Source organism: Ailuropoda melanoleuca, chromosome 10 (genome assembly GCF_002007445.2).
Source record: "Ailuropoda melanoleuca isolate Jingjing chromosome 10, ASM200744v2, whole genome shotgun sequence".
NCBI lineage: Eukaryota > Metazoa > Chordata > Mammalia > Carnivora > Ursidae > Ailuropoda > Ailuropoda melanoleuca.
Genome location: NC_048227.1, coordinates 98,214,472 through 98,231,095, shown reverse-complemented (window position 1 = coordinate 98,231,095; position 16,624 = coordinate 98,214,472). Strand labels below are relative to the sequence as shown.

The following is a 16,624-nucleotide window of genomic DNA, read 5'->3' as shown; positions in this document are numbered from 1 at the left end:
GGTATGAGCAACTTACCTCGCTCTAGAACTTTCTGTACTTTAATATGATTAGCACAGAATCCACTGTAGAGTTTAAAATGGTCCGCGTAATAAAGGAAAGAGCCTCCAAGGGAAAACAGCAATTTCTAGAAGGGGAGAGAAAAGTCACATTGGACATGGTTGAATCAGTGTCTGCAGCTCTAACGTGGCATCGGGCCACTTTGGTGCATCCAGAGGCCCTCCCTGTCTTTCAGATACCAGACCGCTAATGCCTCAGAGAAATCACCAAATGAAAGAAACCCAGGATGCCCCATTTTCACAGCGGACAGCAAACAGCCTGGCATTCCCTTAGCAGATCTGCGGTTTGACTGAATGCCTTCTCGCAGCAGAGCCTACTGACCACGGGCAATCAAAGGACAAGAAAGAAAGTTCTACAAAAATACATCTGACAAAGTGGGATATGAATGATCTGGGAGGATAATCAATCAAGCCACCTCTGCATTACTCAGGACAGATGCTTTTGTCTGTATCCTGCCCTGTCCCCCTTCTACCGTCTTGCGCCTTTCCTTCCCTGGAGGGGCTCCACACCAGTCACTGATGCTCACACTGGACACAGGGCTCCATCGAAGAACTGCTGACCTATGCTTTTCATCCCAGCATGACATGACTGTGAAGATGTGAGATTAGATGCAGGGCAGGTGCTCCTGCTTCAGAAGCAAGAACTCCCTACATATCCTTCAGCAGATCTGAGCAGAAAGCATGGTGGACATCGTCAGCCACCGGGCAGACTACATAAGTGTGCCACCCAGACTTCTGATGACCAGAACCACTCGGGATAAAAATGGGGCCGCTTTTACCACCTGCCAGAGGAAAACAGGGCAATGAAAGCACTAAATTTTCCTTGTTAATGGGCAAGGACAGCAATTTCTTTTTCAAAGGAGAGTTCTGCACTATACCCACTCATTTTTGCTTTAAACCGAAGTCCAAAATACTTACTCTGAACTGTGAGGGAGTCTCAAGGATGTTAAAGTCTGAGGATGCTGAAATCCCATCCTCCAGAGTTTCCAGAAACACCTTTTGAAACTCAAGCATCTCTGGCAAACTTCCAAAAAGTGACTCCATCTATATGAAGGCCGGGATCGGAAAGAGGGTATCAGCAGTGAAGACCCAGAGGCCACTCTTAACACCCAGAGACACAGACAAATCCCAAGTTGTTCACCAAGAAGGAGAGAGCAGTAAATCCTTTAAAGAAGGCAGCATATTCACTCCGTGACATAGTTTATACACAGAGTTTTTACAGCTCTGGGTCTAGTAATTCTAAAATAACCTTAAAGATGGATGTAACATTTTCAGGATTCAAACTGGTGAAAAATGGAAGTCAGTAGAAAAGAACTAATTACTGAGATTTAACAATAACAAGTCATGAACTAAAGAGTAACTTTTGGCCACACCTTCTTCTACAAAAAAGACACTGTCCTACACAGGTAAACCCCTGCCACTGAGCCTCCCATGGCAGAGGCCACATAAACAGCTTTGGAGGAGGCCACACCTGGGTCCCTCTGATGACCCTTTGGTCCTGGATGTTCTTTGGGGATCAGCAGTAATAACCTCTGGGGAGGTCTACTGTTGGGCAAACAGACTAACCTGTGTGTCAGTGAACAGGGGGAAGGGACTGATTACCTCATCTTGGGTGAGAAAGGTCTCATTTTGAAGTGGCTCCAAGTATAATTCAAAGAGGCAGCTCAGATCCTGAAAGACAGAAGAAGGGAATCTTTATCACTCGTCTCCAAAACACCCAGCAGTTTCCTGCAACTCTGACCACAGCTGCAGACTCCCACCGGCAATGATGGATTTCAAGTCTTGTTGAAATTCATGACCCTAAAAGTGGTTACTATTACTTCTGACCTAATTCACAGAGGCTACCAGCACAGTGCACTCAGCAGCTGGGTCCCCTATTCTGCCTAGTTAGACAGCCTGGTGGCGGCAGAGCCAGGCTCTTTCGGGGGCCGAGCAGCAGGGGCATCCATCTCCCCACCGAGGAGGTGAGTCCTGGCGAGACACCTCTGTCGGGCGTGACCACACCAGCCAGCTCACCTCGTTTCCTCCTCGGCATCAGGGAGCATGGCGACAGCCCCACCGTGGAGCTGAGAGGGACAGGACAAGATCTGGGAAGCTCTTCAACGTCGGGGTTGACACATTAGCAGAATTTCAAACTCCCATATTCGAATGCAAGAAAAAATTTCCAAAGATTAAATGCAGTCATTATGTTCATAATCTAGGCCATATCTGAGTCTCCAGTAACCTGGACTCCAGCAGTACAGACTGATGGGAGCGGACAGTGTTTATAAAACTCTTTAGATAAAGCGTTTGTTTAATAATTGGAAGCCAAGACCAGGATATAATTTTGTAATATGAAAGGTTTTTTTTCATGTTGCATTTCTTCTGAAGAATTTTGAGTATGAAAATGGAAGTAATGGATCACAAAGTCCACTACTTTGCTCCCTCCTTTTACAATGGAGAAATCTAGAGCTGAAGAGCTTTGGAAGAGCCCGAAGCCTCCAGAACCTTATGGCACAGCTCCAGGGAGCCAGTGGCCAGGCCTGTGATGCCTTTTCCTAGGTCACAACGAAAAGCTCCCTGGCCTTCCCTCCCTCACCATCCTCCACGGCGACTGCTTCAGAGCAGGGAGATGTGAGAAGTTACTGAACCAGATCTCAGTGAACACACCGATGCCGAAAATTCCAAGTTGCATGCAGGGATCAAGGTTAGAGGAATGAGAAGTAAAATCCCGTGTTACGTGTCAGCCACAAAAAGAAATGACAAAATAGAAATGGTGTGTGTGGGAATCACGAGAGGCACCCGGTGTGTTATTTGGTCAGAGACAGGAACGGCCGCCCTCCTTCCTCGTGCCGGCCGGGGCTGCTCAGGAGCACTTACGCAGCACGAGCAGGTGGCCGCCGAGCCGCGGCGCCAGGAGCTGCAGCCCTAAGAAAACAAAGCGCAGGTTTCTTGCAGAGAGAAGGGTCCTTTCTGTCTCGCTCACCCAGAACACCCATCGCAGCACTCGGCCGGCATCTCGGTGTGGCAGCCCTCCCGGGGCGCCGGGGCCCAACGGTAAAGTAGGACCACACCGACAGGAGAAACTCTGAATTCCGCCCCTGACTCGGCGGGTGAGAGCTGGTGACCACCCTCCCTCGAGAGGTCAGAGGGTCTCTGAAGCCTCAAACCGCACGGCGCACACAGCTGCTTCGGAAAGGCCATCGTGATCACAGGACGACCCAGAAACCTAGTGTGAGCTCCCAGTGTCCACGTCATCTCCCCACGTGAGCTGCTGGACAAGACGCGATGCGATAGGAAAGCAGACTGTCAACTCTATAGCTTTTCTTTCTGAGACCGAAAGGAGGAGCTTTGGGTCGTTCTCCTGGGCTCCCTGTGAGTGGGCCTTCCATAAAGTCCAGATAAATGACCATAACATTAAGGGAAGGGGAAGCTCATTTGTCTTATGGAGAAAGGTGGTGACAGCTGCGTGTGCACACGCGTGTGTGTGTGAGCGCGCACGCTGTAACAAGGGCACGCCCGTCCGAGAGGGAGCTGGAGGGGACCACCCAAGGCCGTGCAGCCACCCTGAGACAAAGCCTGGCGGGCCTCTCAGCCACAGCCCTGTGCTACGCTGCTTCCAGCAGCTGGCCGATGAGGTGAGCTTCCAGAAAGAACCCTGTCTTCCCAGGCTCCCGCGTCCTTCAGAAAATGTTTCTCAAACTACTGACTGGGGTCCTCAGAAAAATAAATGAACTCTTCGGTACTGAAGATTCTCGGCATCTACCCCTCTGTGCCAGGGTGGGAGCAGCCCTGTGATGACCCGCTGCTCCATTGTGGGACCTGTCCCGCACGGTGACTGCCACCAGGCAGGGCTGGGGGCCGCACCAACAGCCGCTTGTGAGCAGGTCGTTCCCTAGTTCCTCATCCCCTGAAGTCCTCCAGCCCTCTCCAACTAAACCAGGACAGACTCCGTTCCCACAGACGGCACATGACAAACTAGAACAGCTGTTTCCATAGCAAAAGCTACCTTGGTAACGAAATGAGCCGAGAATCTAATTCTTCCAAGTGCTCGCAGCTCGTCAGCCCTCTCACCCAGCCTCTCGGGCAGCAGTCGGCCGCCTCCGGGAGCAGGCAGCTCCATCACGAATGCTGGGGGTCCAGGCAGATGTGACCTGGGGACCCTGCCGACAGACAGCTGGCCACCCCGGGGAAACCGAGCAGGAAAGAACACGCAGCACCTTCCATTACCTTCACATAGGACTTCTCCGTGTCCATCAGCTCCTGGATGACTTTCCGGAGGCGATCTGCATCGGAGAGGTGGCGAGCCAGCGGCCGCAGAGGTGGGTCCCGAGTGCTCCTCGGCCCTTCCATGCCGTCGCTCTGCGTGTCGCTGAAACTCCTACACAGCACGGCGATCTGTTCTGCACTCTGAGAGATGGGGAGATGGGGGGAATAACGTACAGGACATGCTCCATTATTACCAGCTTCCCAGCAAGGACACAGACAGCGTTGATCTTTGCCCCACACTTTCTAGGCAATCTCACAGGGGCAAAAATCTAAGGCAAATGGTCTCATTCATCTCAGACGAGTCTGGCTATTACTTAAGATAATGGTAGTAAAGATATGAGCTCAGTGTTTACACATGATGCTTTTTTGTTGTCCTAATAGCTGTCTGACAGATGGTTCTTTCGTACTGTAACTAGAAAACAAGGCACAGGGCTAGGAATAGAGTTGTGGGCACTCTAAAGCCAACCTTGCAGATTTCTAAGAGCACACAGACGAGCCTCCCGTAAGAACAGCCCTGGGGGCCTCCATGGTGTGGCACCCCAAGGATTTTAGGATGGCTTGGCCACAAGGGGCTTGCAGCTCTGCCCTCAAATCCAACCACGAGCTCTGCAGTCTGGTGCCAAGTAGCAGAATACGAGTGAAAAGATTAGAGATGTTGCACTTGCCAGGGATGGATGTGAAGGGAGGGATGTCGCCTTCCCTGCGGGGAGCAGAGACCATGTACCTGCCCCAGCCCAGGAGGGCCCAGAGGGGAGCAGGTGATACAACAAAACCCGGAGAAGAGGGATGAACCAGCTTCGTGGGAACCTTCCCGATAATAGTGGGAAGGGAGTCATCCAGACTGAGGGACCAGAGGAGTGGCTGTCAGTCTGGGGGACTGCCAGCCGTTAGTGCAAGTTCCTACTTGGATTTAAGCACAGTATCGAAATGAGCCTTCTCAAGGGGAGCCGTTTGTACGGTCCTGCCTGAGGCTGGTGGTCTGAAGTCTCAAATGTGTCTCCTCCCGCGTGCTTCCACAGTCCTGGAGCATCATCAGATTACACTCCATGTCTTACCACTCTCTTTCTCCTTCCATTCCACCCCGTTCCAAGCTCCAGCCCATCTTACCACCTACCACCGTGTAAGCCTGTCTGGGCAGGGGCTTTTTCCCGTCACTGCCCCAGGGTTCCAGCACTGGCCGGGGTCCCAGCCGGCACCCCACTCACCTCCCCCTCACTGCCGATGTTCCAAGAGACAAAGCAGCATGGCCCCAGTACAGATGACTAACAGCCATCCATCTTTGGCAACTCTGTCTCGGCTACAACTCTCTCTCCTTCAGCTGAAGTGCCGTCAGGCCTGATCTCTAGCACTCTGGCTGGGATAAAAAGCTGAACTTGGCAGAACCATCTTGTAATGCTCCATTCATATTCTTGGGGACGTTTCAGAGTGTGAACAACTCACACAAGCATGTGGATGGACCACAGGGGCCTGATGAATACTTGTTGTAAAAGCAGACACCTGACATGAAAGTGGCTCAGTACGCAAACAGGACACTCTTGCCCTCCCTTCCTGTCTCCCTCTCTGCTCTACCCTCCACATCAATCTTCTGGCTAATCTTTCAATTCAGAGGGTCCTGGAAAGCACATGTGTTCCAAGGGAGAACCACAGAATGAGCCAGAAGGACAGTAGAGAATGAGCACCATAATATAGAGCCCAACTCAGGGGAGTGAAAGTGAGCATCCTCTCCCAGCCAGATGTCTGTGGCCAGAACTCCCAGGCTGGGGAGTTCTTGATGTGTCGTCGTTTCTCTCTTATTGTCACATAAATCTTGGTGCAAAAGTTAGATCGACCAAGTAATAGGTACTAAGCTTCCAACCAGACACACATATATAATACAAAATAATTTACTTCTCCAAACAGTTCAAAGTATATGTAAGTACTAAAAATTCTCCTTTGATATATGCATTATCCACAGTTTTGTTCATTAACGGTGAAGGCAAGTGTATTTCAGTAACATCTGTCAGAAGACATTCACTCCGGGTAAACTTTCAAAAAATAAGAAAACAGATGTGGATCTTAAGGCCACCATTCGAAATGCATCTTGATTTATCAAAATGTCTTACTTTGGGTTTAAAATAACCAAATCTTATGATTCATTACTGAAGGAATTCCAGCACCATTCAGCCAGGCCCTAAAAGCCTAATGATATACAGTAAAAGCCAAACAGAACAGTGCAGCCAAAAGGTGGCTCTTCTCTCTTCCGGGACGTGAGCTCATAAAGCAGCACTAGGGAAGATGGCCAGACCACCCCACACTCTGTGCTCTCCTTTCCAGGGGATCTTGACCCAGGCCCATTAAGCTGTTTTGGGAGCTTTAAAAAACAAAATACCCATGGCTAGACCGACTCACTCAGAAGCTGTGGGGCCCACGCTATGGTGATTTTGTAAAAGCTTCCCAAGTGATGCCACCATGGGACCCATGTGAGAACTGCTCTACCTATCAGTACAGTGAGCAGCCCCCACTTCGGTTTCCCAGCAGCCATGCTGCCTTCAGCCTGATCACGCTGTCCCCACGGTCTACAAGAAGGACGACGTAAAAGGTACAGTGGCCTGAGCTGACGAGACAGAGGAAGTGAATGGAATCATACCCATGACCCTGGTATTCTGGGTCCGGCCCTCTACGAACTGAGCTAAACCACCCCAGGTAATAATACTGAGACTCCAAAACTCACTTATTTGAAATCTCTATACTGATATTTGCACCACAAGCTCAGACAATATAATTTTGCAATTCTGAAAAATAACAGCTTCCAGGGCTATAGAATCTATATTAAGCTCACATATACTGCGCAAAATAAGATCTGACAAAATGCACCATAAGTTAATGGCAGCTGGTGAGCTTACAGCTTCGCCTTGCTGGGATGTCAAAAATCACACCTAACAATGCAGTGTTAAAATAACGAGATTTTAAAAATAAAGTATCTTGCCGTTTTAGAAAATCAGAATTCATTTTAAGAACACTTTTGGTAAGATTAACTTGGAAAAGTGAATGTTCGTGGCGATTTTGACAGCAAGTGTACTTTTTAAGGTGCTACAATGAAGTGCTCAAATGCGACAGTCACCTTTCCCAGGCAGAGCAGCTGAGCTGCTGTCTGGGGGAGGTGGTGATGGTTTCTTGGGATCAGGAGGCAGGAATTCTAAAAGATGACTAATTGTGAAGGTGTTTTTACATTGTATCCGCCAGAGTTGCCTGAGGGTTACGCTTCAGTGTCTCTGTTCTTAGTGACAGTCATCAACACTGAACGGTCACAGGTAGAATTCTGGGTGTGTCTGATAAGCAATTTCTAGTAACAGTGACTACTTTGGTTGGGCAGTTTTCACACCCAAAACAGTGATGCGGGTGAAAAGCACAGGCAAGGTGCAGAGGACCAGAGTTCTAACCCAGCTGTGCCCCCAGTCCAGCACAAGATCCCAGGGGTAAGGCTCATTTCTGAGTTGACTTCCTTACGCAGCATTACCTATCCCATCAAGTAACCCCTGAACTGCCCGCTAGGTCACGGACAGAAGGGAACTAGCATTTGCTGAGTCCCTGCTGTGTGCCAGACAGACACAGCCGGCAGGTGTTCTCCCAAATCTGCTGACACACAATCCTTATTGGGACTCAGACTACACAGATGAGGGGTCAACAGACGAGGGGCGGGGGACTGTGATGGCACAGGACCATCTCCTGTCTACTCTCTGCAGGGTGCCCGCCCCTCCCGAGAGCATGGGGCAAAGCAGATGTGCTCCTTGGCCTCTGCCCCTGTGGTCGTGGCTTCCTGGCTGACTGAACGCAAACACACTCCAGGTGTGCCGGGGATGCCGCCACCAGCCCCCGGAGGCCACCTCTGCTTGGAGAAGCACCGGCAGCTCCCACACATCTGCAGACAACCTCAACATCCTTTAGGCTGATCCCCTGCACCACCGTCCCCCCAACCCCATCGCGGGAATGCTGCTTTAAAAGCAACAGACGGATGTTTACAAGTCGGGGGGGGGGCGGGGGGAGCACGTGTGGATCCGGGAGCCCAGCAGTGTGCGCCTGTGCAGGAGAAAGAACCCCCCAACCTCAGACGCACACCTCTGGTTAGTACCTTCCAGTTTGCAGGTCCAGTGCTAAGAATCCTGGGTTCACTGTGGGCATCATTTTTTATAGGAGAGCACAAAACAAATACTTTCTTTATGAATTCCTTAAAAAAGATAAACGAAAACCATTTTCCCGAAAACTGTGTTAGAAGGATACAGCAGTGATACTGACCAAAGTTTTTTCAGGTTTTTAAGCTTTCACTACGGCTGATCCCTGCTTGAAAATGATCTTATTTCCAGATGAGGATCATCTCCCTGAAGACCTGGGTATTAAAGTGCTCAAGTGCTCTCACCCCACACACACACACACACACACGCACACACGCACACACGCACACACGCACGCACGCACGCACGCACAGTGTCAGGCGGTGGATATGCTCATTTCCCAGTGTCCATGTATAGCAAATCAGGTTGTACACTTTAAAGATACAGTTCTGTCAACTATTACCGTGATAAAACTGCCGGAGAAAAGATACCTGAAAGGTGCTTTTGGTTTTGTTGTTTTAAATGTATGGCTAAGCAGACCTTCTGCTTCCTTATTCTAGGGCTGAAACGTGTCTTTCCTCCAGGAGCCCCATCTCTCGACAGTGGCAGCAAAACAGCTAAGGATGGTCAAGCACCTGGCCCCGGGGTCTTTTTGGAGGAATGCAAGGGCAGACCCTTTTTCTCAAACGTTCTGAGATGCCCCTTCTGACCTTGATTCAGTGCAATACTCTTGCACAGAAAGGTGTCGTGCCCCCTTCCTCCTGGTTCAGATTAATAAAATCTGGATCTTAAAAGAAAAAATCACCATGGCATAAGTACAGCACATTGTCCAGAACGATTCTGAGATTTCGCAGCTACTCCGTGGAACATCGGGGCCATCAGGAGCCCTGTGGCTCAGCAGCCAAGCTTGGCCTGGGCCTTCCCACCGCCGTCTGCAGCCCAGTCCTCGTGGGGACGGCCGGTACCTCGGACCCCCTTGTCAGAGGCATCTACCTGTACTGCTTGGGCTCCAAATACTTCCAGCCTAAGAAAAAGGGCTGAAAAGTGCTGCATAATTTGGAGTTCAATTTCACAGGGAAATACTTAAAAGTAAATGACAGCATTTGCAGCGTGCACTCCTTTCAGTCCCTGGCTGAGAGGAAATAGATGTTAACTTGAAAGGAAGATCCTTAATGGACTTAGCTGACAGGCAGACCTAACAGGAAAGATATCTTCGTCCTGCTGGGGTAACTGGTCCTATGACAACATGTCCAGATCATTTAGGCAGATCCCTAGCTGCCGCCATGTCCTCCTCTCCCTCCGCCACCAGACCAGCTGAGATGGAGCCGATCGCCAGTGACCGCGTCCCGGTCTGGGTCGTGGTCACAGAGCTTCATTACAGCAGCGTACGAAGAAGAGCTAGGTCTCTACTACTTCTGTTATAGCTAAAAAGAATACTGGAAAAAATGAAAAACAAGCTTTAAACTCTGGACAAATGGCCAGTTCTCCTCAAGGGCATCTAGCCCTGGGAAGGTGTGGTCTGCATGTTGTGTATTCTCATACTGTGCGCTTATCATCTGGAAGCTACGAGAATCCTGCAGGACTCAATAATCTGAGTACAACTATGGTGTCAACTGTCACATCCCAGCAAACCAGTTGTCAGTAAAGTTCCTCTTAGTTTAAAAAAAGGAACATCTAAAGATTGTACAAAGGACTTCTCTATTTACTCTGCAATACATTAAAGTCACTGACTGACTTACAGAAAGATCTAATATTATCCCCAAATGGCCCTGGCACCGGGAATCCAGAAGGGGTGCAAAGGGCTAAATGACTTCCCTGGAAGGCTAGCGAGCAGAGATGGGCTTCATCCCACAGGGAGCAAGGGTGGCTCCCAGCATCCCGTCGGGGCCAGGTCAGACTTCAGTGGCTACAGGCCCCGCAGCCAAGTGGACGCACCCCTGCCCCCCCCGGGGCTTCTCGGGAGGGGAGGAGGGGGCAGTGCTCAGCACCATGGCAGGCTGGGGTGGGGGTTTAAAAGCATTCAAGGTGATCAATGAAATTCATATTTCAGGGGCCACTTGTCTTAGTGAAACAATCCCTGGATGGAAAACTCTAGAGAAACAGGTTTTTGTATTTATCAAAATGGTACAAAAAGGATGAGGAAACACTCATACTCTTCTCTAGACCAAAGGGTTCTATTTCCAGAAGCAGAAGGGGAACGGAAACTGTTCAGAGTAAATGTGAGCTCATGTCACAGGAGAGCCCTTATTTTACACTGAAACAAAGAGGAACCCAATCAATCCGGGCACAGAAATGCACTGAGGTAACGGGACAGTTACCAGCGACGGGACAGACAGACGCGTGGCTGCCGGCCCAAGAAGGCCACGACTTACTGGGAAGCGCAGAAAGGAGGTGTGCCTTTTGTGTGTCTCCACCGCATACAAACACACATGCATAGATGTTCTAAAAATGGAATGATATATGTCACATATGCAGTGTTAACCAAGGTATTTTTATCCTTTGGCTCATTTGAATTTTCTCTCTTACAGTGGTTTAATTTTTAAGTATTTTTAATAAATGCACTCCCTTCCTGTCACTTTAAAAAAAAAATCAATCTGAGGTTAAAAAGGCTCAAAGTGTTCTGTTTCTATGGACACAGTGCTGAACAGACGGACACAATTCCTCCGCTCACAGCACCCGAGTCTGGCTGGGAAGACGTGCTCTGTGCAAGTGATTCAAGATGCTCGGCCCCTAAGTGTGGGGTCCTGCGGACACAGAACTGAGGCCTACCGTGGTCCGGGCTGCGAATGCTGACGCCGTGCATTCAAGGGTGAACAAGTTCTCTATGCTGAGCGAAGTCCGGGGCTGGAGGGAGCACGGGGTGTGCCAGGACCTGGGGACCAGAGCGGCTGTGGCCGGAGGGTCAGGCAGAGCAGGGAGACCCGCGGGGAGACAGAGGCAGGGCCCGGGCCCTCAGGTGAGAGCAGGGGTGGGGACGGGGTTGGGCGATCCTGACGTGGCACAGTGGCTAATCCCTGCCACCTGTTTGGTACACATCTGACAGAGGATGACACGGTGAGCGTGGTGGTGGCGTGAACGACAGGGGAGCGTGCACCCTGAGTGGCGCAGCCCATCACCTGAGCCCCTTTTCATCACCCTGGCGAACAGCGCAAAGCTCACGCCGAGGGCCTCCGAGCACACGCTGGACCAAGATTTCCGAAACAATTCCTTTTTCCGAGACAGGAGGCTTCCGCACACGGGCTCTGGAGGTGCCCCCTGGCTGGCCACGGCGGCTCCCCTCTGTGTGGCCCTGACTGATTCCCCCCCCCCCGCTCCGTGTGCTCACCTGGAAAGCAGGGGTCATGTTTTATAGGGTCCTTGTGCCAAGTCAATGAGATAAAACATAAAAATACTTATCACAGTACAAGGGATCGATAAAAGTTAACATTTGTACAGGAGTTTAGTTTGCCAAGTTTTGCCATTTTTTTCAAAGTATAGAAGAAAAAAATTTCCTCTGAATTCCCCGAAGGGTAAGCCAGGATTTCGGCATTCTCTCACGGAGCCCCCCTCTAGGCCAGGTCTGCTCTCGGTGGAGAGGATGAAGCTCTGAGCCCCTCAATGAAAACCCTGCCCTCCTGTGGGGGGGGGGCGGGGCAGAGAGAGGGGAGAGATCACAGGGAGGAAGGGGGAGCACAGGCATCTCAGAGGGAGGTGGAAGGGCTCTGGGGAGGGGCACAAGGAGGGCACGGCCCAGGGGCTGCAGCTTCCATGGCTGGTGGGAAGAGAAGCCAAGCTTGTGCAAACTCTCGAGGGAGGGAGGACAGCACGTGTGTGCTCCCAGAGTAAAAACTCCTCTGTGCTCAGGCGGCCCTGAAGGCAGCCAGCACCGCTGTCCAGAGGCCCGAAGGGCCCTCTGGAGAGTCTGGGGCTTCCAGGGCCACAGTCACCTCCCGGGGAGGGAGCAGCCGACCCAGAACCACTGTGAACAGGGCCTGCTGCCTGCCTTCTGCTCGGTTTCTTTAACTAGAGTTGGGTCAGAACTCAGAAACGAGTAAGACAAGCCGTCTCTGCCCAGGATGTCTTAAGGGCAAGGGCAGCATTTCTACACCACCGGGCAGTCCCTTCACAGAAAAGATTGGGTGGTTCGAGGTCACTCTTACAGTTTACACAATATGGCTCATCCCATCTAATAGAGCCCGTGCCGGGTCCTGTGTCTTTGCTTCCCCATTTTTCACCCAGAAAGCAAGCGATGGCTTCCTTCCAATGTACAGTTAAACCTGTGCATCCAGAGACGTACGTGGGCCAGAGCTTCTGCTGGACTTGCGCATGCAAAACTACGCGGCCCAGGGCACCAGAGAGACTTTGATGAGCCCCTCGAAAACAGACAGGAAGAGGCAAGGGCGGATCATCAGAGCAAGGGTCAGCCAACGTAGGCCTCTGGACCCACGGAACCCTCCGTCTGTTGCTGGAGATCAAGTTTTATCAGCACCCGGCCGCCACGCTCGTTCACCTGCCCGGAGTCCCTGGCTGCTTCCACCCTGAAGTGCAGAGCTCAAGGCTTGCCAGAGCCTAAAATATTTCCTGTCCCTTCACAGGAAAAGTTTGCCAACTCCTGATAGCAATGACCCCAAATCAAAAAAGATTCTTCTTCTGAAATTAGCCTTAATTAAAACTCAACATAACCTATAAAACTCTATTCTGAAAATTTTTAGTGAGAAAAGTGGAAACTTAAAAAATGTCTTTTATGTTATTTTTCTAGAGACTACAAATGGCATCTTAATTCACATGAGATATAAGCCCTTTTATGTCCTATGCTTTCAACTGTGTCCAAAACACAACACCTGCCTGCCCGGCTGGCCCAAATCCAGGGCTCCAAACTCTCTCACTGGGTTTTGCTTTATTTTGTGTTTTTTTTTTTTTTAAGATTTTATTTATTTATTTGACAGAGATAGAGACAGCCAGCGAGAGAGGGGAACACAAGCAGGGGGAGTGGGAGAGGAAGAAGCAGGCTCATATCAGAGGAGCCTGATGTGGGGCTCGATCCCATAACGCCGGGATCACGCCCTGAGCCGAAGGCAGACACTTAACCGCTTTGCCACGCAGGCGCCCCTATTTTGTGTTGCTTTTTGATGCCTAAGACAATTCTGTGATTCAGGGCATTTAGACCTGAATTTTAATCCTTTCTGTGATGACTTTATACCACTTAACATTCATTCTAAATATGTTTGTCTGGTTAAAGATGTCTCTAAGCCAATATCTTTCAACTGAATTTTTTTGGTAAAACATACTTAACTATGACTTTTCTATCAACACTACTCTCAGCCACTCTTCCATCCAGAGGTGCTAATTTCTGGCTCAGGTCCACTTCCCTTCTCTTCCTTCAGTATTCTCTCATAGCCCACTTTCATCCTGGCAGTCAAATAAATTAAACTTGTGTATTTACCGTAACCCTTCTTTAGCGGTTAATGTCTTCACTGAACATTCTAGTCGGTTTCCGTGTTTACTGCCAGTTTTCCCAAACACGGCATTTCTATTCAAGAGTTAGGTCTCTGACTTTATTCCTGGCAACAGATAATAGATTACTGAAGCAGTTTCTGCAGGAAAGGTCTTGAAGTGTTACATTTCTGAGGATTTACTGAGCCTATTTTTTCTATTTGAAGGAAAACAATGCATCAGTATAAACACCAGTTGCAATCCTATTCTTGACCAGCTAGAGCTTTGTTCAATCTGACAGCCACCAATTTTCCAGGCAGGTCAAGTCTGTATGAGAAATAAAAGACTGAGGGCAAGACAGCTGAACCCTGGAAGGGGGCGATCGCACACGCTTGGGCTTAACAGTTCAGGCTGCGTCTGCCTCTCCCTAGGACAGCGCTGCCCAGCAACCTCAGCCCAGCCTGCCCCCAAGCTGAGTCCTCTCCCCTTCCCTGCGGTTCCCTAAGAAGTGTATTGTCTTTCTAGTTGTCATCTCCATGGGCTCCTGGTGGCCTTACCCAGAAAAACAAAAGGTAGGGTAGCACCTGGTTCCTAGCTGCAGACCAAGCACTGAGCTCCGCAAGCAGCTCTAAGATGCTCAGAAAACTCTAAGTCGGTTGCACCCATCCCAGTTCCCCGATGGTCCTCCTTGAGCATCTCAGCTTCCAGACTGCCGTAGACGTGCATTCCTTAGTTGGCTTGGTCTGTCTTCCTATGTTGGTCCAACAGAAGCCTTGGTTCTGCCCACTCCCACAGAGCCCTCTCATCCGCGGCAGGGGGAGGGGGGGTTGCAGGCACTTCACAGCCACACGGACTAACGGGGCCGACAGCAGACCCCTCATCCACCCTGGCTTAGCGCCCCTCGCAGTTTACAAAGCTATTTCTCACACATGGCTCTCCTTTGATCTCACCTCCTCGAAACTATCATGGAAATACTGTCCTATTCTTTTTAACAAGGATATAAGGATTCAGAGGACGAGGAGACTCCGAAAGCCCGCCAAGCAGGCAGCGGGAGGCTCCAGCACTCGGTTCCCACCTGTCCCAACAACAGCAGATTAAGAGACAAACATCTTTCCCCCGTAGTACAGCAAGGGATGAAATCCTTCTTGTGAATCTTATCTCTTCTATATTCCACTCTCCAAATGCAAACTGCAAATATGCTGTTTGGGATAGTCGTGGCCACAGGGACACTCAGAGTCACCGCAAGGTGACAGTAGCACATGCCCCCCTCCCCCCCGAGAAGGAGGCATGGAATAGCCAGCATGCTTGCAGCTGCCCTCACAGTCTCCAGAAGAAACCAAGCCACGGTTTCTCTTTCTGGGGCAGGTGGACGGGAGTATATGCTCTAACGTGGGCGATGAAGGGGGCTATTTCCCTGCCCGAATTTGATGCAGAGGAATTATGAATTCTTTAAAAACTTTCCTGAGCGTTTAAACTTCACCATCTACGATCTCTTGCTGTACAGCAAACCAAGGTAGCTACCTGGGCTGACGGCCCTGCACGACCCCACAGGAGCTGCGGGAAGACAGGAGCCGGCTCTGCTCACCCACTCTGGTGGCTCATACCTTCAGGACACTGTAACAACTATACCGACTTTTTTTTTTTTTTAAGATTTTATTTATTTGAGAGCGAGCTAGAGAGGAGAGAACGAGCATGAGCAGAGGGAGAGGGGCAGAGGGAGCTAGAGAAACAGGCTCTCCTCTGAGCAAGGAGTGCCACACATGGGGCTCGATCCCAGGACCCCGAGATCATGACCTGAGCTGAAGGCAGACGCTTACTCAACTGAGCCACCCAGGCGGCCATAACTACAGCGACTTCTACCAATTGCTGTTCCAGTAGGTTGCATGGGTCAAGGATGGCCCTCAGTCACTTACGAAGAATGGTGTGGGGGTAGGGAGAGAAGGTCTAGACCCTCCGACTTGTCTGAAACCTACCACATCCTCTTTGGGCTTAAAGCCTGGACTGTCAGTTCTAATATTTGGCTGAAAATAGTACCTGGAAACCGGTTTCTAAAAAAACTAGCTTTGGGAAGAAAAATCACAAAAATATGAAATGTAAATTATTTGTTAATATCCTGACCACCTTTCTTGGGCATGGATATTGCCAAGTGCTATTTGCCTTGACTGAGCACAGATACAACCTGCAGTCCCCTTTATTCCAGTTGTAATTTTTCTTCCCTAGATTTAAGCAGTGTTATTTTTTTAGAGATTTATTTGAGAGAAAGAGAGAGGAAAAGGCAAAAGGAGAGAGAATCCCAAGCAGACTCTGCACTGAAAACGGAACCTGACACAGGGCTGGATCTCAGGACCCTGAGATCATGACCTGAGCTGAAACCGAGAGTCAGATACTTAGCCGACTGAGCCACTCTGGCGCCCCATTTAATCAGCATTATGATCAAGTGTATTACATTACTCTGGGTTGTATCTTACTGACGGGGTCTCAAGTTAATGATCTCATGTGGAACAATGTCTGCCTCACACACATTTATCTGAGACTTCACCACCAATCTCTAAAAATCTAACACTGACTTGACAACAGAAATGAGGTCATAAAATTTAAACTAGGACAATTATTTTTGATAAACCATTTGGCAATATGGTCAACCTTCTAGAAAATGCAAGTCGATAAATCCAAGGTAACCAAAACCATGTTTCCCCAGCAGCATGGAGCACAGAGGACGGTTATGAAAACATACACGGGCAGGCAGGAGCTCAAGCAAAACCAAAAGACGTCAGAGACAATGTGACCATGACTGAATGTCAATTTAAAACTTTTTTAAA

The 16,624-nt window shown here is 49.8% G+C and overlaps 1 protein-coding gene across 11 annotated transcripts in view; it reads right to left on the bottom strand.

Moving 5' to 3' along the window:
• TIAM2 (TIAM Rac1 associated GEF 2) overlaps positions 1-16,624 on the bottom strand; it is a 257,808-nt gene that overhangs the window by 11,039 nt on the left and 230,145 nt on the right. For all 11 annotated transcript variants that reach the window (XM_002927152.4, XM_034669352.1, XM_034669356.1 and 8 more), the window contains 4 exons: positions 4,267-4,446; positions 1,660-1,728; positions 976-1,101; positions 17-125 (listed from right to left, as the gene is read on the bottom strand). In XM_002927152.4, coding sequence (XP_002927198.2) covers positions 17-125; positions 976-1,101; positions 1,660-1,728; positions 4,267-4,446 — 484 coding nt within the window. The remainder of the gene's footprint in view (positions 1-16; positions 126-975; positions 1,102-1,659; positions 1,729-4,266; positions 4,447-16,624) is intronic.